This window comes from Papio anubis, chromosome 6, assembly GCF_008728515.1.
Source record: "Papio anubis isolate 15944 chromosome 6, Panubis1.0, whole genome shotgun sequence".
Taxonomy (NCBI): Eukaryota; Metazoa; Chordata; class Mammalia; order Primates; family Cercopithecidae; genus Papio; species Papio anubis.
In genome coordinates, this window is record NC_044981.1 from 26,263,752 (window position 1) to 26,285,776 (window position 22,025).

Here is a 22,025-nt window from a genome sequence, read left to right on the forward strand (position 1 = left end):
CCTGCACCCTGGGGTTTTAATTGGAAGACTCCCGTGCCACGTAAAGTTTGTATTATATTAACTTGTATCCGTTTCTCCTGTTGATGTCTCAAATGAACTCTCAGGGCAAGCCAAAAAAAATAAGATAATGATTTAACTCCCCATGCTGTCACAAATAAAGCTTTCGTACACTTTTGTCCACAAGTTGTTTCCTTTTTCCCCGGTTTTGCCTCAGCACACAGCCGTTTTCTGTTTTGAGTTTCGCTGTAACCCAGGCTGGAGTGCAGTGGCGCGATCTCGACTTACTGCAACCTCTGCTTCCCGGATTCAAGCGATTCTCCTGCCTCAGCCACCGGTACAGCTGGGACCGCAGGAGGGCGTCACCACGCCCGTAATTTTGTTTTTTGGTTTTGCACTTTTAGTGAAGACGGGGGTTTCACCGTGTTAGCCAGGCTAGTCTCGAATTCCTGACCTTTGTATAAGTTATTCGCCCGCCTCGGGCTACCACAGTGCTGGGATTACAGGCTTGAGCCGCCGCTGCGGGCCATTTTGAAGACAATGGCCAAGAGAAAAAAGAATAGAAGAGCCACGGGTCCTCCCCCTATCCCCTAACCCACCACGCTCCTTGTTTCAGGAGACGTTACTCCCTAGTGCTACCGCGCTTTCAACTGAAACTGTTGGTGGCTCTGAAAAGAGCCTTTGGTTTAAGTTGGCACACACCCTTAGTACAACTTATGCCCTCTCTCCGCGAATGCGGCGAGCTAGCTGGATGTCCTTGGGCATGATAGTCACTCGCTTGGCGTGGATGGCACACAGGTTGGTGTCCTCAAAGAGCCCCACCAAGTAAGCCTCGCAGGCCTCCTGCAGCGCCATCACCGCCGAGCTCTGGAAGCGCAGGTCGGTCTTGAAGTCCTGCGCGATCTCACGTACCAGACGCTGGAATGGCAGCTTGCGAATCAGTAGCTCAGTCGATTTCTGATAGCGGCGTATTTCACGGAGGGCGACGGTGCCAGGCCGGTAGCGGTGGGGCTTCTTCACGCCACCGGTGGCGGGCGCGCTCTTGCGAGCCGCCTTAGTGGCCAGCTGCTTGCGTGGCGCTTTGCCGCCAGTGGACTTACGAGCCGTTTGCTTCGTGCGGGCCATAGGAACGGGTTTCAAGCAACGGTCACAACGGAACCAGCAGTTGTTCTTACTCCTATTTATAAAGGCAAAGTCCTTCTGATTGGTCCGAATCTTCCAATTTCGCGCCCTGACTTGTGATCGGCTACTAGGTCTCATTTTAGAAAACCTTAACCTATCTAAATACTTTTTTCCCCCTAGTTCCTTACATTTTATTATGTTTTATGTGCCTACCTGTATTATGTACCTTCATTGATTTTATTTTAATCACTTTGGGATTATGTTTGACAGACGGAAATGAACTTTCTGCAGTTCCGGAGCGATTTCGAAAATTCCGCGTTTGAAAGTGATTGGTGCAGCTCAATTTGTCCTTTATATATTTTTTTAAATTCTTATTTTGAAGAAATATTTTTAATATAAGTACCCTATTCCTTATATTCTGAACCTTTCAACAAACACTGGTTTCACTTCCAGACACTCCGTTCCTAGGGGATATATTAAAATCCCATCGCTCTTGAAATGTGTTCATCCTTTGATTACCGAAAAAGCTTAAATTTTTTGTAAGAATGCTGACGACCTTGATCAGATTATAAAAGAAAGACGATGGTATAATTCTGGAAACACGTAAATCTTTAGGTAATTTCCATTTTAAAATTAGTTATTCATAGAAAATTTTAAAACCGGAAGCTGCAATTTGCTAGGAAACTAGAAACATAATATCCGTCTTTGTTTCTGTTTAAATTCGTACCTAAAGAGACATAACTTATAGCTAGATGTTACTGACAAGGCATTAATTTTTCTAATGTTTTGAATGAAAAACTACGTTTTTTCCCCCGGGTGGTGTAGAAAAGGATTTAAGGTAGGTTTCGCATAAATATCCAATCGAAAAGTGACTTGAATTTAACTTTTTTATTGGCTGATTTGGTCCAATCAGGGATTGAGAATGATTAAGCACCTATTTGCATAAAAGACCTACAAAAACGGCCAGCTGTGCAGTTAAGCGTCCACTCTTGGGTGTATTCTTACTCCTTCATTTTGTTGCAATGCCTGATCCAGCCAAGTCCGCTCCCGCTCCAAAGAAGGGCTCCAAGAAGGCGGTAACCAAGGCGCAGAAGAAGGATGGAAAGAAGCGCAAGCGCAGCCGCAAGGAGAGCTACTCTGTGTACGTGTACAAGGTGCTGAAGCAGGTCCACCCTGACACCGGCATCTCCTCCAAAGCCATGGGGATCATGAATTCCTTCGTCAACGACATCTTCGAGCGCATCGCGAGTGAGGCTTCCCGCCTGGCGCACTACAACAAGCGTTCCACCATCACCTCCAGGGAGATTCAGACGGCGGTGCGCCTGCTGCTGCCTGGGGAGCTGGCCAAGCACGCCGTGTCCGAGGGCACTAAGGCCGTCACCAAGTACACCAGCTCCAAGTAAATGGACGCCTGTTCAAACCCAAAGGCTCTTTTCAGAGCCACTTAACAATTTCAATTAAGAGTTTTAATGCTGGGTGCTGCTGTATTCTACGGGAGAAGTGTGGCCAATACAGGTAAAATTCTGCATTGCCAGTTTATCCTGTTCCTCTGTCAAACACTAAGATTTTAGAGCTTATTTGTCTTTATAAAGGTGGTGTGTAACTACATTGCCCAGGCTACTGGTGTTAAACTCAAGCAAGTTTTCCCACCTCAGCCTTGCCTTGTATTGCTGAGCAGATAATTTGACACAGCAGGAAAAGTGGACGTTCTAGTTTAGGAACCAAAAATTAAGTTTGCAACCTAGATGCAATCAACTTGGAGCAACATGTCCAGTCTGGAGCTGGTAAATTTGAGTATTCAAGATGACTTGAAAATACATTGAGCGCCTATGATAGTGAACCCACTCTAGATAGCATAATGTGATCTTTGTGGGAGCCTCCTAGAATTTAATGTCAACTGGGATATTATAGTTTACCAAGTACCTGAGAAAAATTGAAATTTCTTAAAAGATAAGGATTAGATGACAAACTATGAAAATGAAAAAAAATGCCATGGAATAAACCTTTAGTTATTCGGCAAGTAATATGAGGGGTTTTAGGTGTCTTTGAAAAAATTTAGATTTGTAAGACAAGGTAGAGCAGAGAATATAAATACTAAAAGGCCTGGCAACAATGTGTCTTTGTTTTTAGGTAATGTTGGTTGGCAATCAGCAAAAAGGCCAGGCTCAGGGAGTCTTAACTTGAAAACGCTAACAGGAATCAGCAAAACCATGTACACAACTTCTGTGGATTTTTTAAATACCAAGATTACCAACTGTAATGGTAGGGTAATACAGACTGAAACCTCTACATTCCTCTACCCTCATGGGCATTTCTCTTGAATCATAAAATGTAGGGGTAGCAGGAGGTAAGGGAAGAGTATTTTAAGAACCTAGGTCTGAGATGTACCTTCAATTTTTCTTCAAAATAGCTGGTGGATGGACTAGTACTTTGAGTTTATTCATTTACTGAGAACCTATTAAATTACAGAAAATACTTAGGAAAAAGCAGTGAGAAAGATAGAAACTATCCCTGTCCTTTACCTGGATTGAAATCTAAAGTGGATATTTATACAATAAACTCACAAACTAAAGAAAGAAACATAAGTCTGAAGGTCATGTTTTTCTTTTATCGGGCTTTTGATGGGACTGAATTTAAATTGGCAAAAGCTGAATTAACATAATCTTGAAAACTTGCAAGTTCCTGGAGGCAGTTCTGGATGGAGGGTGGAGCAAAAGAGATGGCAGAAGAAAAGCCAGCAGCATGGAATTCAAAAGTAGATATTCTTGCCTCCTCCCTAGTGGCCAGGGAGGAGGGGTGGGGAGAGAGCAAGAGAGCCATGACAGAGGAAGGGAGAGAGCACAGAGTTCAAGTCTATATTGATGGAACTATGGTTACAAATAGGGGCTACCCATTTATATTCTCATCTGGCCATGTCTCATCAGTGGTTTACAAGGATTTCATAGAATTGCTTTACTAAAATGTATGACCTCACTGAAATATAGAATACTATAAGACAGCAAATATTGTATATTTATGCAAATAATTTTTTAATAAAAGGTTTTTTTAATGTCCACCTGTGTGAGTTAGTATATGATACCTCTGGAAGTAAAAACTTAAAATAGTTACTAGTTAATGAAAATGAAAGTCTACTTTTCCCTCACACAAACCTAATACAGCTCAGACATGGGAGTTCCGATATCCTTAGAAATTCCCTCTGTCGCGGCCGGGCACGGTGGCTCACGCCTGTAATCCCAGCACTTTGGGAGGCAGAGGCAGGCGGAGCACGAGGTCAGGAGACCATGCTGGCTACCACAGTAAAACCCTGTCTCTACTAAAAATACAAACAATTAGCTGGGCGTGGTGGTTGGCGCCTGTAGTCCCAGCTACTCGGGAGGCCAAGGCAGGAGAATGACGTGAACCCCGGAGATGGAGCTTGCAGTGAGCCGAGATCTCACTACTGCACTCCAGCCTGGGCTACAGAGAGAGATTCCATCTCAAAAAAAAAAAAAAATTATCTCTCTCTCTCTCTCTCTATATATATATATATATCTCATACATACATATATACATAAAATGTGTTTATCCTCTATATATAAATGTAACGCGTTTCTTCTTATTTGAAAAACTCTCGAATATATTCTGCTATTGAATTCTCCTGTGGAGTAGCAACCCAACAAATGGGACAGATGAAATTCATAGGAAGTGTTAAGTATTACCTATACAAGAAGTCTGTGAAATGTAGACAAAAATCAAAGCCTATATTCTTAATCAATCATAAATGAGTAGCCTGTGAGACGTGTTAGACATAGAGAAAGTCAGCAGGGCTTGTGTGTGTGCTACTCAAGAGACAGGAATAGATGAAAGAACCAAAAACCTTTGGATATTTGTGAGACACCACATATTTATAAAGTACTCAATATTTATGGGGTCATAAATTGACCGCCCACTGTTAACACCAGTTTTGGCTGGCCTCATTGGCCCTCTACAGACAGCATGCATATAAAAGGCATGGCTGGTCAGCATACCACTATTGAGCAATATAGGTGGCTGTATACCAATAGAGCAAGCGTGTGTTGGCTCCACATAATTTGCATCTGCTGACTCCTTTGCTTATCATGAACTCTGTTTCTCGAAATCACCCTCTCAGTGGGCAAAATATGCAAGAGGGAGAGAGAAACCTCACACATATGACATGCATAACCAAGGATTCAGGTAGTGAGACTGCCATTTACAACCTATCTGAAATGTGTTCACTTGCCAAAGCTCTTTCTGCTTGCTTCTTGCTACATGTTTCAAATTGATTCAATAAAATTAAGCCATGGAGCTCAGGAAACTTATATTGGGCTATGAGACTTTCTATTCACAGCCTCTGGAACAGCCTGCCTGGTAGTGTATTTGGAGGCTATCATTGCATTAAAGTAGTTCTCTGCATGACATTGTAATTTTGTCTTTCTGAATATATCACTGTTCCAGCTCCAGCTATCATGTTTACATTTAATCCTGAAGGAAGGGAAGGCCTGTGCAGTGGCTCACGCCTGCAATCCCAGCACTATGGGAGGCTGAGGAGCGCGGGTCACCTGTCAGGACTTGGAGACCCGCCTTGGCCAACATGGTGAAACCCCATCTCTACTAAAAATACAAAAATTAACTGGGCATGATGGCCTGCACCAATTATCCCAGCTACTCGGGAAGCTGAGGCAGGAGAATCACTTGAACCTGGGAGGTGCAGGTTGCAGTGAGCCAAGATTGCACCACTGCACTCCAGCCTGGGTGACAGAGTGAGAGACCCTGTCTAAAAAAAAAAAAAAAAAAAAAGTAAATATTGGCAAGAATTGCTTCAGTTAGGAAGATAAGAAAACAATGCATCTCTAACTAGAATCAAATGTTCATTTTAACATGAACAGACGGCACTGACTTCAAATGTAGCTGTTTGCAATCAGCATAGGACTTGGTAAATCAGAAAAACACCTTGAAAAATGAAGTCAGGGCTACATGGTCAGACTCAATGCCTAAAGTGAATGAGATTGGGCTGAGTTTGAAGTCCAATGGCACTCTGCTTTTTTGTTTTGTTTTTTGAGACGCGGTCTCACTCTGTCACCCAGGCTGGAGTACAGTAGTGTGATCACAGCTCACTGCGGCTTCAACATCTCTGGACTCAGGTGATCCCACCTCAGCCTCCCAAGTAGCTAGGACCGCAGGCACACACCTACGTGCCCAGCACATTTTAAAATATTTTTTGTAGAGACGGTGTTTTGCCATGTTGCCCAGGCTGGTCTCAAACTCTCAGGCTCAAGTGATCCACCTGCCTTGGCCTTCCAAACTGCTAGGATTACAGGCATGAGCTACTGTGTCTGGCTATGCTATTATAAATATCCATTCTAGTCAGCAATCAGGTACAGAAGAAGCTCCAATGCTACCTGCCTTAGTCCTGTGCTCTATCTTCCCGGATTTTCTCATCTCAGCATTGGAGACATACCTATTGGTGTCAATGTTCTTTATGCATTGACTCCCCCAACCCCCACCAATATGATTCAACCTTGCCTTTTGCTTGCTTTATTTATTTATTTATTTATTTATTTATTTATTTATTCTTAGACGGACTTTCACTCTTGTTGCCCAGGCTGGAGTGCAATGGCATGATGTTGGCTCACTGAAACCTCTGCCTCCAGGGTTCAAGTGATTATCCTGCCTCAGCCTCCCGAGTAGCTGGGATTACAGGTGTGCACCACCACACCCGGCTAATTTTGCATTTTTAGTAGAGACGAGGTTTCTCCATGTTGATCAGGATGGTCTCAAACTCCCGATCTCAGGTGATCCGCCCGTCTCGGCCTCCCAAAGTCCTGGGATTAAAGGCGTGAGCTACCATGCCTGGCCACCTTTTGCTTTAAAACCTCAGCTTTCTCATTTCAAGGTAGTCTGCCTTGTTCCTCAAAGCCTTTCACATCTGAAATGCCCACATTACTTGAATCAAACCACAAAGGTGAACCACACATGGTCCTTATTATCTAGGACAGGAAACATTGTCCCATGGAGAAAATAATGTATACAACTTATCAAACAAAAATAACCAAAAGAGTCAGAATATATTTTTATTGTTTTTGTTTAAGCCCTTCTTCTTGCACCATGAAGAATATAAAGAATTTATTCAAGCACAAAACATAAGGATGGACCACCTGGAAACACCAAATCCAAAGTAATAGAGATATAATTCTGAAATAGGGAAGTTCAGATTTCATTTATATAGGCAGAGTTAGAGGAGCTTATAGCAAGGCTCTGCACAACTTCGGGAGAATAGCTGAAGGCAGCTGTTAACCTTGAGGCAGAGAGTGAGAAGTATGTGCAAGGGAGCAAGGGGAAATTATCTTGATCAGGCTTGTTTGTTTGAAGTTATCCTGAAATTCACCTTTGAACATCCATGTGTGTGACATTCCCTGAAAGGGGAACAATAAATGTTAATTACCCACAGACTGTGTTTGCCCCAGGCTTTCAGCATTCTGCCTGCACTGAATAAAAGCAAGCAGCTCCAGCTTCTCGGGGCTGCACTTTGGCCACTTGAGCCAGGTGACTCCTAGCTGCTCTTACACACTGCGTACCTGTGTGTGAGTACTGTTTCCATCCGTCAGTCAGTCAGTCAGTCAGGGTCTGCGGGACAGATCTGGCAGGTGGTGCCCAGTGTGAGGAACACTGCAACGGATCTGGACCGAACCCTCGAAAATTCATGTGAAGTGACTGCTCAGTAAGTAATTGGTCCCCGCTGGGGATTTCCAAGTTCAAGGGGATTCTCAAGCTAGGGTTTCATCATGGGACAACAGTTATCAGCTCAACAGCAACAGTATGTAAAAGTATTGAAACAGCTGCTTAAAGCTAGCAGAACCTTGGTTTCGGAGGCTCAATTAAGGGATGTAATGCAAACTGTTGTATTCCATAGCCCATGATTCCCAGAAGAAGGCACACTAGACCTAGGGCTCTGGAAGCAATTGGGAAGAAATCTTAAACAACATCAGGTACAAGGGCAACAGGTCCCAGTAACATCTTTAATGTTATGGGCCTTGGTTAGGGCTGCTTTGGTCCTGCTCTACACAGAAGAGCCTAAAAAAGAAGGGGAGGAAGAACCATCATCTACCTTACTGCCTCCTCCTCCTCCTTCAGCCCCGCCATTACCCGGGTAAAGATACCAAAGAGGAGACGGAGGTGTTTCCTAAGTCTCTTCCCCCAATAAATTGGGAAGAAGACAAGAGATATACTACAGTTATGGGACCCCGTCTTAGGCAAGCAGCATTAGAAGGGGAGCTCCTGGCTTGTCCCGTGGTGCAAGATCAACAGGCCAATTGGGTACAGAAGCCTATTACTTTCAACACTTTTAAGGAAATAAGGAAAAGCATTAGAGAAAATGGACCTGCTAGCCCATTCACAAGAGGATAATTGAGGCTATAGCAGAAAACTACCATATTGACTCCATGGGACTGGTCAGTGCTAGCTAAAACAACTTTAGAGGCCAGTCAATACCTCCTCCAGAGGGCAGAATATAATGAATTGTACGAACAACAGGCTGACCAGAATCAATTGGCAGGACAGAACATAGCTGCTGTGCTCCAGGGGAGGGGTCCCTATATTAATATATAACAACAATTAAATTTTGTCCCTCAAGCCTATGCGCAACTGTCTTTGTGCACTCACGGGGCCTAGGACCAAATTCCCGAAGGTGGAGTTCAACAGAGATCTTTTATAAATGTTCCACAAGGGCCTCAGGAGCCATTTGTTGAATTTATCAATCGGTTAACCCAGGCACTTAAGAGACAAATCAGTCATGCCAAGGCCGCTGATATCTTATTGTTGTAATTGGTCTATGAAAATGCTAATGTGGATTGCCAGCAAGCAATGCAAGCAGTCAGAGGGAAAGCAGCTACAGTAGGGAACTCATATGGGCATGTCAGCTGGTGGGGACTGAAACACACAAAGCCAGAATATTGGCTATGGCATTAAAGCCTCAAAAAGTAAAAAGGGATAAAAATCCAAATTGTTTTCAGTGAGAAAAGCCAGGTCATATGAAGCAGGAATGCCCCAATAGTAAAGACCAAAGTAACTCAGGAAAAGAACCCTCTTCTATATAAGAACAAGCCACAGTGGAACGTGCCCACTCCACCCTTAAAAATATGCTTAAAAAACAAAAAAGGGGGGAATACGAGTAAGGACCCTACAACACTACTAGCACAAGCCTTATTTACCCTTAACTTCTTAAATTTAGCCTTATTTACCCTTAGCTTCCTAAATTTAAACAATAAATTTCAATCAGCCATAGAAAAGCACTTTGCAAAAACCTTTCACAATATGAAACCTTTAGTTTTTATAGAAAGATGTAAATAGTAATCTATGGTGCGGTCCAAATGATTTGTTAACGTGGGGAAAAGGATAGGCTTGTGTTCACACTCCCTCAGGTCCTCTTTGGATTTCTGTGCGACACATCAAACCATACCATGGCGTGGCTGGAACCCAGCCCGGTACCAAAAATAAAGGAAATGACCCTGCAGGACCCGCAGCCCCAGAACGATGCGGCTTCCACGGACAACAGAGGCCCTGGACATTATGCTGAAGAAGACAACTCAGGAAGCTGAGCGAATCCCTCTCCAGACACAAACACCACTCCCTCCAGATAATCTGTTCCTTGCTATGCTCTTTGTTGTACATTGCAACACTCATAGGGTATTGGTTTTTCTCTCACTCTGCCTGCAACTCGTACCTGCTACACTCTATTAGGCCCATCTTCTAGATCCACCTTTCTTCTGCCCTGTTACTTGGGCAGACACCCCCTTCTCAGTTTCTAACAACGTAACTGCTTTGGTAGGAGGGATTAACATACCCCTGGTGGGGTTCCTCAGTAACAGCCCTATAGAACAATGTGCAAAAACACCTCTCCTGGATAGACCCCCACTCCTGGGGGCAACTCTTTGATTGGAAAAGAATATTACTGATTATACTCATGCTTGTCTTATGTTATCTACTGCTTCTAGGATACAAAGCTGCAACACAAGCTGGAACCACTGCACCTGTCAAGCCTGTCACTGTACACATCTGTATTCTTCAATCAACAAAACCTGATGCAAAAAACAAAAGGGGGAGATATAGGAGATCAGTCAGAGTGGTAGGAGAAACTATAAGGAAAGGAGCGGACCTTCTGAAAGGTCAGAAGGCTGCTCTTCACACTGCATACCTGTGTGTGAGTATTCCTTTCATACATCAGTCAGCCAGGCTGTGCGAGACAGACCCCGAAAAGCACGACAACAAAGGGGAGGTTAAATGTTTAACAAGGATCATTAATTAAGAAGCCAGGACCGGCCAAGGTGGCTCACACCTGTAATCCCAGCATTTTGGGAGGCCGAGGTGTGTGTATCACGAGGTCAGGAGTTCAAGACCAGCCTGGCCAAGATGGTGAAACCCCATCTCTACTAAAAAATACAAAAATTAGCCGGGCATGGTGGCAGGCACCTGTAATCCCTGCTACTCACGAGGTTGAGGCAGGAGAATTGCTTGAACCCAAGCGGCAGAGGTTGCAGTGAGCTGAGATCATGCCACTGCACTCCAGCTCGGCCAATAGAGTGAGACTCCATCTCAAAAAAAAAAAAAAAGAAGGCAGGAGACTTTTCTCCCTAATGCCTAATGTTGCTTAATTCTAGACACTGTATAGAGCAAGAAAGAAAAGAACTCAAGTTATCTCATCTCTCTCAATCTTAATGTGTTTTGGGAATTCCAACAGCTGGTTTTTTTGTGTGTTTTTTCTTCTTAAGGAGATGAGGTCTCATTTTGTCACCCAGCCTGGAGTGCAGTGGCTCAATCATAGCTCACTGCAGCCTCCAACTCATGTCTCTAATGACTCTCCCACCTCAGCCTCCAGAGTAGGACAGGCTACAGGAATGCACCATCACATCAAATTTTATTTATTTTCACAAACTATAGCACAGCAATGGAATATGCTTAACATTAGGAGAGTTTTGAGACCTACTACCTGGGTTGAAATTTGTTACATCATTTATTAACTGGATGACTTTAGGCATTATGCAGAACCATTCAGCTTGTTTCCTCATTTATAAACCAGAAACAATAAATTTTTGTAATGATGAGGCAATTGCTCAAGCTTAGAGTTGGGTCTAACAAAGAATTCTGACTTTTATTTCACTTTTGTTTCTACCACTATGAAGAACAAAATGGGGGCTTCTGCACAGCAACTTCAGAAGATAAGCAGGTTTTCTGGAAATGGATTGAGAGCAAGATATGATATCTAAAATCAAAGATATATGACACTGTTGGGGCTCAGAAACTGATATCCCAAAATAAGGCACTATGACATCCTGAACTGAAGAAGCTACAAGGTCTCTGACCTTCTCCCCACCCCTCCTGTCTCTCAGTTCTCTGTGTCTCCCAAAGTACAGGATGAAGTTGTTTTCAGAAGTTCCTTATCTGCCTAAAGTCCAAACCTGCCAAAGAATACAATTATCTTTAGTCTCTATCCTGAGTTTTCATTAAATAAACTAATACCACCGGAAGAAACACAAGCCTGTCAACAAGCCTAGACAGATTCTGTCACAAACCACTGCCTACTCTGCAGCCCTAACAGACATTGTCCCAGGCTCTTGCATGTTCTTCAAGGCCATTGAATTCCCCTAAAAGTCATTTATTATACCCCTAAAAACACTTCTCAAGCTCCCATTTCCCTAGGAAGTAGGATAAACATCTATGCCCAATTGCAATATTGGGTGATCACTCTATCCAACCCCCTCTGCAGTGTACACGTTAATAAATTCATATGCTTTTTCTCTTATTAATTCTGGGCATTAATTTAACCTTTTTCTTCTTTTGGGCCCATGTTGAAACCTCTTTTTTCAACTTCTCTTCCAATTAGGTGTGGCCTTTTAGCTAAGTTCCTGCCAATGGAACATAAATACAAGTAAAGATTGACATTTCCAGGCCTGGGACATAACAACTTTCCACGAAGGATTTTTCCATCTTCTTTCCCTTTGCAGGGCAAATGTGGAAGCCACATTTAAGACTGCTAAGCCACAAAGACAGAGGGCATTTGGGTTCCAGAATTACTGCTGGAAGAAAGAGGGAACTGTTGATCTAGAATACCCTTTTTGAACCTCATATCCACAGAAAATAAACTTGTATTTATCTTAAGTAGTATGCTCTGCACCAAAGAAGGGTCCAGATTCTTAATTTCTAAAAGGAAATGCATTCACTTGTTGCTGGATGAATCTTCAGGTCAAAACACTTCATCTGTAAAAGAAACATAAGATTTCATTGAGTGAAACAAAGCAAAATGTGGACTTCTTAAGAGTTAACCAGAGGAGAGGAAGCTATATTCACCTCTTATCAGCAGCAGAACTTCCGTCCACAGCCTAGTGATCTTTCAATGTGGATGTGACCATGAGGATGAGGTAGTTTCATTGGATATGTTGCCTCTTGGATCCTCAATTAGAAAAGCATAAGGAGGGCTGGATGCTGTGACTCACACCAGTAATTGCAGCACTTTGGGATGCTGAGGCATGAGGATCACTTGAGCCCAGGAGTTCAAGACCAGCCTGCGTAATATAGCGAGACCTCATCTCTATAATAGAAAAAAAAATTAAACAAAATCAGTAAGGAGGCTAGAGGTCATGACTCATGCCTGTAATCCAACACTTTGGGAGACAGAGGTGGGGAAGACTGCTTGAGGCAAGGAGTTCGAGACTGCAGTGAGCTAGGATCACACCACTGCAGTCCAGCCTGGATAACAGAGTCAGACTGTCTCAAAAAAAAAAAAAAGAAAGAAAGAGAAAGAAAAGAGAAAAGAAAAGTTCAAGGAGAAAATACATACTCTATGATATTGACATTGTTCCCCAAAAGCATCACAGAATAATCTGGGTAAATTTTGTAGGACCCCAGACACGTCTTTTTTCCTCTAACTGCACTTACCAAAAAAGTGAAAGTAATTGATAGTCCATTATTATCAGTTATAATCATAAATAAAATCCCTGGATCTCATATTGGACAATTAGTTTCACTCAATATGAAGGATTAAGAAGAAATGTGATCTCTCAATTTTTTATCAGGGTTTATCTAGGGCTCAAAATCAGTAGTTGGGAACATGTATCATCTTCATAATTTAATTTTGTTTTATTAATTATGGATTCAGCCATCATATTATAACCATTATAGAAATTTTAATGTGGAGTTCTGTTGCCAGTAGGAGCAGTTTTCTTTGTACTTGGGAGCTCATCCATAGATATCTAGTATAATGAAATCTCAGAAAATGTTACAGCATATAAAGCCTTTTTATAAAGACTACATTGGATTCTTTCATGTGAAAAGTAAAATGATAGCAATTTTGCAGATCTCTTATTTTGTATTTTAAATAAATTATCATATAATAATACTCTTTCCTTAACTACTGGTGTCGTTGAATAGGGTGAGCAGTCCTCCATGGGGTTAGCACTCATTGCTCATCTTTTCCTGCCCCTGCCTCTTGGTTCAGTCTTAACTGAATGTCCTTGGGTATCTGGAACAACACTTTTGAAAAATGAAAATGTATGAATCAGGCCGGGTGCAGTGGCTCATGCCTGTAATCCCAGCACGTTGGGAGGCCGAGGCCAGCAGATCACCTGAGGTCAGGAGTTCAAGACCAGCCTGGCCAACCTGGCGAAACTCCATCTCTACTAAAAAATACAAAACTTAGCCAGGTGTGCAGGCGCCTGTATTCCCAGCTACTTGGGAGGCTGAGGCATGCAGCAGTGCTTGAACCTGGGAAGCGGAGGTTACAGTGGGCCGAGATGGCGCCACTGCACTCCAGCCTGGGCAACAGAGTGAGACTGTGTCCCAAAAAAAAAAAAAAAAAAAAAAAAAAGGTTGGGCGCGGTGGCTCACTCCTGTAATCCCAGCACTTTGGGAGGCTGAGGTGGGTGGATCACCTGAGGTCAGGAGTTGGGAACAAGCCTGACTAACATGGCAAAACCCCATCTCAACTAAAGATACAAAAATTAGCCGGACGTTGTGGCACATGCCTGTAATCCCAGCTACTCGGGAGGCTCAGGCAGGAGAATCACTTGAACCTGGGAGGCGGAGGTTGCAGTGAGCTGAGATTGTGCCATTGCACTGCAGCCTGGGCAACAAGAACAAAACTCCGTCTCAAAATAAAAAAAAAAAGTATAAATCAGTACTGAGTTACCTGGAAATTCCAGCTTAAGAAAAACAAAGACCCTGGTTTTATGTAGTTGGCTATCAGAATAATGCCCATAGCCCAAATATGCACCCAACTCAGGATTCATGAATCAATGTTTCGTCTCTCTGGTATGATCTTCCTACAGATGTATATAGAACTCACTCTCTTCTCTGCTCAGTCTTGTCAGGACCAAGAAAAATCTTCCCCTTCACCCTCTGAAGTTTTTCTCAAATATCAACTAACAAAAAACAGAATAATAGGAGAGAAAGGGAAACAAGTTTATTAACGCATGAGGGAGACCACAGAGTAATTACCCCAACCCCAGCAGTGGGGTACAGAAGCTTAAATGCCATCTTAAGGTTAAAGAATGGGGGCTCAGAACATGGCCAAAAACAGGTTAGGGTAGTCAATCATGCAAGACAGGTTATGGGAGGGCTTTGCTAACAAAGGTGGTCTTGTTATGTAGATGAAAATTCATAGGTAGCAGCCCTCAAGAAGAATACATATATAGTAAATGTTTCTTTCAGACCTTTAAAGGTATCAGACTCAGACTTTTTTTTTTTTTTTTTTTTTTCAGAGGGAGTCTCACTCTGCTGCCCAGGCTGGAGTACAATGGCACTATCTCGTCTCACTGCAACCTCCACCTCCTGGGTTCAAGCGATTCTTCTGCCTCAGCCTCCTGACTAGTGGGGATGACAGACACCCGCCACCATGCCTAGCTAATTTTTGTGTTTTTAGTAGAGATGGGGTTTCACTATGTTGGCCCAGGCTGGCCTTGAACTCCTGACCTCAAATCCGCCTGCCTCGGCCTCCCAAAATGCCGGGATTACAGGCATGAGCCACTGAGCCTGGCCCAGTGTCAGACTCTTAATCTTTCCTAGATTGGACAAGGTAAAGCCTCAGAAAAAAAACCTGGCAGAACCAAAGCAGTTTTTCTCAACAGATGCACATCTCCACAAAAGGCAGTTCTGTAGGGCAACTTCTGTTTGCAGACCCTCCAAAGAACCATCTCAAAATATGTCAAAGAAGTATACTTGCGGATGAAATAGTTGATTTCCTTCAGCCTTGTTGGCCTAAAAGAAAGATGTGGAAGCACAATTCATAATTTAAAGAATTTATGGTGGTAGCTGACGGCTAGCCTGCTGTCCCAACTTGGCACAGGAGGCTGAGGCAGGTGGAATCCCTTGCGAGTCCCAGGTCTCAAAATGCAAAAATTAGCCAGGCATAAGGGGACGTCGCCCTCAGAAGTCAGCCGCTCAGGAGGCTGAGAGCAGAGAATCCATAGACAGGAGAGGCAGAGGTGGCAGTGGCGGTGCCATTGCAGCCAGCCTGGGTGACGGTGAGGTCCGTCTCAAAAAGAAAAAAGGTGGGGCCAGGCACGGTGGCTCCGCCTGTAATCCTTTGGGGGCTGGGCAGATCCGAGGTCAGGAGATGAGAGCTCATCCTGGCTAGCATGGTGAGAGCCTGTTCTGCTAAAAATACAAAAAATTAGCTGGGGATGGTGGCGGGTGAGCTATAGTCCCAGTTACTCGGGAGGCTGGGAGCAGGAGAATGGGGCGTGAACCCCAGTGAGGCGAGATCCATCCAGCCTGGTTGACAGAGCAAAACCTGGGTGACAGAGCAAAGACTCCGTCTCAAAAAAAAAAAAAAAATTTTCGGGCAAAGTCAGGACAGCAGCTCAAATCCCAGGCCCAAGTAATCTTGGATATAGGCTCCACTGTGCTGGTAAAATAAGTTTTAGGCGGTGGTGGCTCAGGCCTGTAATCCCAGCACTTTGGGAGGCGAGGCAGGCCCGGATCACGAGGTCAGGAGGTCAGAGACCATCCTAGCTAACACAGTGAAACCCATCTCTACTAAAAATTACAAAAAACTAGCCGAAGGCCGAGGTAGGTGCCTGTAATCCCAGCATCTCGGGAGAGGCTAGAGAGCAGGAAAGAATAAGCGTAAACCAGGGCCCAGGCTTACAGTGAGCTGAGGAATCCGGCCCTGCCTCAGCCTGGGCGACAGAGCCAGACCTCAGTCTCAAAAAAAAAAATAATAATAATAAGTTTTAAAGACAAAAGGAGAGGACAGAAGGTGGGGCTGATACAAAATTTTTGTCAGGGTATCATTAGTTTACAGAAATAGCATTAATCAGTTATTGGCTACATTTGTAAATACTTGGGGAGTGTAGGTTACAGTGGGATGTGGCATTATTTAGTAAACTTATAGCTATATAAAACAAGCAGTATCTAGAGATGAAATATATATCTCAAAAGGGGGAGTAGGTTGTGATTGTTGTCTCATTTTAGTGTTGCTGTGGGCCTGATCATTTAAAACGACTCCCATTGCTCAGATGAAAGTTATTTTCCTGGCCTGGTGTGGTACCTCACGTCTGGTAGCGCCAGCACTTTTGGAGGCCAAGGTGAGAGGATCCCTTGAGCACAAGAGTTTGAGACTAGCCTGAGCAACATAGTGAGGCCTCGTCTCTACAAAAAAAAAAAAAAAGTTATCTTTTCTCAGTCTTATCTCACTTGTGAGTTCTTCCCCATCCACCCTTTTAAAATTACAGCTGTCTACCACATTCCCTCCCATCCTCTGGCAGTCATTCCCTTTATCATTTTAACTTTTTTACATCTTCTTTACCTGAGAATATACTAAACTTTTCTTTTTCTTTTATTTTTTTGAGACACAGAGTCTCACTCTGTCACCCAGGCTGGAGTACAGTGGTATGATCTTGGCTCACTGCAACCTCCACCTCCCAGGTACAAACGATTCTCATGCCTCGGCCTCCAGAGAAGCTGGGACTACAGGCACATGCAACCACATATGGCTAATTTTGGGGGGTTTTAGTAGAAATGGAGTTTCGCCATGTTGGTCAAACTGGTCTCGAACTCCTGACCTCAAGTGATCTGCCCACCTGGGCTTCACAGGCCATAGATTTTGTGTAACTTGTGTTTGTTTTTCCCAGATGCATCTTCAACCTTGGCAAAAATAAACCTGTGAATTTTTAGTTTACACTATCAGGGAGTGCAAAAGAAGTATGGAGAAGAGCTTTCACTCTTAAGAGCCTGGTGATGTACCAGAAGAATCTTAAAGCAATATGCTTTATCTATGTGTTTGCTATCCCCAACATTGCCACCCCTGGAGACTCAAAGTACTTTTCCTTCATCTTCTAAATTCTCTAAAATTTTACTGTTCTTTGTGGAAGACACTACACAAAAGCTGGAATTCAAAGCCACCTCAATGTGTACTCATTCCCTGGGTGTCATTCATGTATATGTAATATATATGTTAATACACTTCTGCTTGTTTTTCATTTGTTAATCTGTCTTTTGTTACATGGTTTGTTTCAACTAACAACCTATGTGGGGGGTGGGAGTTGAAGGGAAAATTATTCTGCCTTTTCTCCACCTTCATCTCCTATTGTCCCCTGCTCATTCCCCATGGTCACCATGGTACCTCAGCAGTCTCCCTCCTCTTCTGCCTGAACACATCCACACAAGTTGCTTCCTCACCTCTTTCAGCTCTTCGCTGAAATACTATCTTCTTAGTAGGGTCTTCATTAGTTGCCTTATCTAAATTTCAGCTTCCCATGACACTCTTTAGTCTTGCTTTATTTTTTTTTCCTTCTCACCATCTAACATATTACATATGTTTACCTATCTAGCTTATTTTCTGTCTATTCCAGACTCAAATGTAAATTCCATGAGAGCAAAAATTTTGTGTTTTGTTCTCTGGGTGTATTTCCAACGCACAGACCAGCATCTGGTACATTGTAAATTCTCAACCAGTGTTATTTGCAGTAAATAAAAATCAATGTTAAAGAAATATGTCATCCAAAATGGATCATATTAAATTTTTAAAAAAGAAATACTATTTGTTATATAAGTAACGATGGCATCGTAATTTATTTTGTTATTTTTCAGATGGAGTCTCGGTCTGTCACCAGGCTGGAGTGCAGTAGCATGATCTCGGCTCACTACAACCTCTACCTCACAAGTTCAAGAGATTCTCCTACCTCAACCTCCCGAGTAGCTGGGATTACAGGCGTGCACCACCAGGCCTGGTCCAGCTAATTTTTATATTTTTAGTAGAGATGGGGTTTCACCAAGTTGGCCAAGTTTGTCAAGAACTCCTAACCTCACGTGATCCACCCACATCGGCCTGCCAGACTGCTGGGATTACAGGCGTGAGCCAAGGCACCTGGCCCATTATAAGGTGTTAAATAGCAGATGACATATATAAAATAGATGAAATGATGTTGAAATTGCCATTGCAAAATTGTAACTGAGACAGTCAAAGTGATCTGACCTAAGCAACTCCATCTTGCTTCTAACCTTCAAGCTGTCTTTGTTCATTCCTGGGTGTAGGCTGAACTACCTTTGGGAGGAACTTAGTTTATAGTTTAAAACTAATATGATAACAGCACTTTCCCAAAACAAACCTCCTTGCCTGGGGACTAGACTGCCTTTGTAGATAGAACTAACTAATTACTCACAAGATTAGAAATTACGGTTTAGGGGCTTGTCGTAATGGCTCACGCCTGTAATCCCAGCATTTTGGGAGGCAAAGGCAGGCAGATCACTTGAGGTCAGGAGTTCGAGACCAACCTGGCCAATATGATGAAACCCCGTCTCTACTAAAAATACAAAAATTAGCTAGGCATGGTGGCACACACCTGTAATCCCAGCTGCTTGGGAGGCTGAACAAGAGAATCGCTCGAACCTGGGAGGTGGAGGTTGCAGTCTCCATCCTGGGCGACGCAGTGAGACTCTGTCTCAAAGGAAAAAAAAAAAAAACAAACACACATTATAGTTTAGGAGTCCTGCAGCTGGAACCTATAAGATTCTGACCCTACCTAAACTGCTCCTAAGATCAGTGCTTGAGATATTTTGCAGACCTGATGCTGGTACCACCCAGATTCGTAAACTGACTCATCTGATCTCCTGGCCTCCACCCAGAAACTGACTCAGCCCAAGGAAACAGCTTCGACTCCCTGTAATGACATCTCTGACCTAACCAATCAGGACTCCTGGTTCACCGGCTTCCCCCACCCAGAATGCTGGGGAGACTGATTTGAGTAACAATAAAACTAGGGTCTCCCGCAGCTGGCTCTGAATTACTTTCTCTATTGCAATTCCCTGACTAGATAACTCAGCTTTGTCTAGGCAGCAGGCAAGGTGAACCCATGAGGCGGTTTCATTATTTGCTTTACAAAAATCAATAGATAAAACACACTTAAGCCAATGTTTTTATTGAAGCTGGATGAGAGGAACATAGGTTTTATTAAACTATTATCTCCTTTCCCATATATTCTGGAATGTCAAGTAAGTTTTTAAAATAAAAACAATATGTGAAAAAAAAATGACAAGTTGCTAAATTAATAAAGGTCATAAAGGAGGATCTGCTGAATACCCAAATAGGGCCTTGTGCTAATCTGTAAAGGAAGGGTTCTATATGCAAACAGATACCTTGGTTGTATGCCAAGCAGCCCAAGATGGTATGTGTTCCTCCTTGTAACATCCCTAAAAACTTGATACTTTCACTGAAAGGACCTTGGTGGCTCAAAAAAAAAAAAAAAAAAAAAAAAACCTTACGTTAGTGTTGCCCTAAGAAATTCTTATAAAAGTCAGGTGTTGAAAGATAGTCAAGCAAGCCAGAAAGTCTTTAGAGACCAGTATATTCTGAGGGCAAACCACAAGGAAACAGATTCAATTAGAAAACTGTGCTAAGTCTGGAGTCAAACCAGAGCTAATGAGAGTGTTAAAATTTATGTAGCAAGGAGTCTCAGCCCCAGCTGTTTGTTAGAAGCACCTGAATATTAATAATTACCATTCCCTGGGCCCACTCTACAGACTGCTATTAGTCTCATTGAACACCAGGTAAAGATTTTTCTAAAGCCTTCCCATGTGACTGTAATGTTACATTGAGAAAACTGATCCGTAAAGAAATCAAACTATTTTAGGGGATTGTTCTGTGCACTTGCTTTATAGAGAACATTTCATAGAATATTTCATTCTGTAAAATAAACATGCATTTTGCAAAAGCTCACTCCTTGTAACAGTTCACAGGCAGGATGCCTTTATTGATTAGACCAAAACCAACAACCTAGGCTTTCTAAATCAGTGTTCATGACAATCATCTGAGGTATATACAGATTGACTCCAGCCCTAGATGGGGATTGAAACAAGCTTCTAACAAGTTCCCAGGTAATGCCCACGCTGCCAGTAATGTAGAAGCCAATCTGGCTTTGGTTTCTGCCACCAATTTCTGATATTGAATCAACTATCGGTCAAAAATGGATCATTTCACAGAAAAGACCAAGAACTGTTTAAAAAAAAAAAAAGTGGGGCGGGGGATTGTAGAAACAGCTTACTTCAGACAAGAAAAAGCAGCAACCAAGGACATCTGTACCTATTCTCAACTGCCAATGCTCATTAACTGTAAGGTTTTAAAAGGGATTAACTACAAATACACTACGGAAAAAAAACCCTTCTATAATGAGTATAAGTAGACAACGCAACTAACGCTTGAGACAAACCATGTATAACATGAACCCAGATGGCCCCTTCCACTACCAAATCGAAGCACCAAACCCCTAATAGCCAGCAAAAGATTAAAAATTTAAATTTAAGTTTAAAAAAAAAGGACGTTGACAATCTGGCATGTTCGGGAGAAAGCACGGGAATATAGCAAGCTTACCATTAACTTTAGCCAATCAAATGAGGACTTAAGTACTACCACCAACGTTCAGTTTCAAAGATTCGATTAGTCAATCACAGCTATTTTCGGGTGAAAGTAGGCGGCTCTTAAAAGAGCCTTTGGGTTGGAGAGAATTATTACCCAGAAACGTCTACGCTCTCTCCCCACGAATGCGGCGAGCGAGCTGAATGTCCTTGGGCATGATAGTCACTCGCTTAGCATGGATGGCACACAGGTTGGTGTCCTCAAAGAGCCCCACCAAATAGGCTTCGCAGGCCTCCTGCAGGGCCATCACCGCGGAACTCTGAAAGCGAAGATCCGTCTTGAAGTCCTGAGCGATTTCTCGCACCAGGCGCTGGAAAGGCAACTTTCGGATCAGCAGCTCAGTCGACTTCTGGTAGCGGCGAATCTCGCGCAGAGCCACGGTGCCGGGACGATAGCGGTGAGGCTTCTTCACGCCGCCGGTGGCCGGCGCGCTTTTCCGAGCCGCCTTAGTGGCCAGCTGCTTGCGTGGTGCTTTGCCACCGGTGGACTTGCGTGCAGTCTGCTTGGTGCGGGCCATCTCAGATTAACTGGAAGAAAACCTCAGCCGCTTGGCAGAGTGGCGACTGCCCTTATATATACTCAGAAACATTCTAATTGGCCTTGTTGATTTTCAAAAGTCCCGCGCAACAAAACCATTGGCTGAAGAGTCTAACGATGTGATTGGTGAATTACTGGAAAGTCTGATTGGATAAATCACTTCATTTTTTAATCCTCTCTTCTCTGTTAGTATGCGATCCAAGAGCGTTAATTTCCTAAAATTCTAATTCTGCGCTTTTCAAGCTGTAGTCCGTAAACGACTACTTTAAGACTTTGGAAGACGTTAATTCTCATTCAGTAGATGTGTTGTGGGGCCAGATTCGGAGGACCACGTTTTGAGAAGTTTATCTGTGGTTTTCCGGAGTAACTTGAACTGCCGCTAGCTAGAAACCTTTGACCATAAGGCAGGATTCCTGGGTGGTGTACCTGGGAAATCACAAGCCAAGAAGTCACCGACATAAAATAGTGA

General features: G+C 43.2%; 2 protein-coding genes across 2 annotated transcripts; one reads left to right on the forward strand and one right to left on the reverse strand.

The window, feature by feature from the left end:
- Nucleotides 1–6: 6 nt before the first annotated feature.
- LOC116275409 lies at nucleotides 7–21,960 on the reverse strand. The gene is made up of 3 exons (XM_031667596.1): nucleotides 21,128–21,960; nucleotides 2,125–2,530; nucleotides 7–1,315 (listed from the first exon to the last, which is right to left on the reverse strand). Exons 1-3 carry the CDS (start codon nucleotides 21,534–21,536, stop codon nucleotides 712–714), a joined length of 1,419 nt encoding a protein of 472 aa, XP_031523456.1. The 5' UTR covers nucleotides 21,537–21,960; the 3' UTR covers nucleotides 7–711.
- LOC101023703 (histone H2B type 1-F/J/L-like) lies at nucleotides 2,082–4,343 on the forward strand. Its single transcript, XM_009204584.4, has one exon. The coding sequence runs from the start codon at nucleotides 2,142–2,144 to the stop codon at nucleotides 2,520–2,522; it is 381 nt and encodes a 126-aa protein (XP_009202848.1). The 5' UTR covers nucleotides 2,082–2,141; the 3' UTR covers nucleotides 2,523–4,343.
- Nucleotides 21,961–22,025: the final 65 nt, after the last annotated feature.

Excerpts from the sequence above, each read along its gene's own strand:
- LOC101023703 (XM_009204584.4), top strand. The coding sequence starts at position 2,142 with ATGCCTGATCCAGCCAAGTCCGCTCCCGCTCCAAAGAAGGGCTCCAAG.
- LOC116275409 (XM_031667596.1), bottom strand. The coding sequence starts at position 21,536 with ATGGCCCGCACCAAGCAGACTGCACGCAAGTCCACCGGTGGCAAAGCA. Across the intron at positions 2,531-21,127 it reads CATTCGTGGGGAGAGAGCGT|GCGTCCATTTACTTGGAGCT; the intron begins AGACGTTTCTGG and ends GGGTTTGAACAG. Across the intron at positions 1,316-2,124 it reads CATTGCAACAAAATGAAGGA|AATAAAATGTAAGGAACTAG; the intron begins GTAAGAATACAC and ends CACATAAAACAT.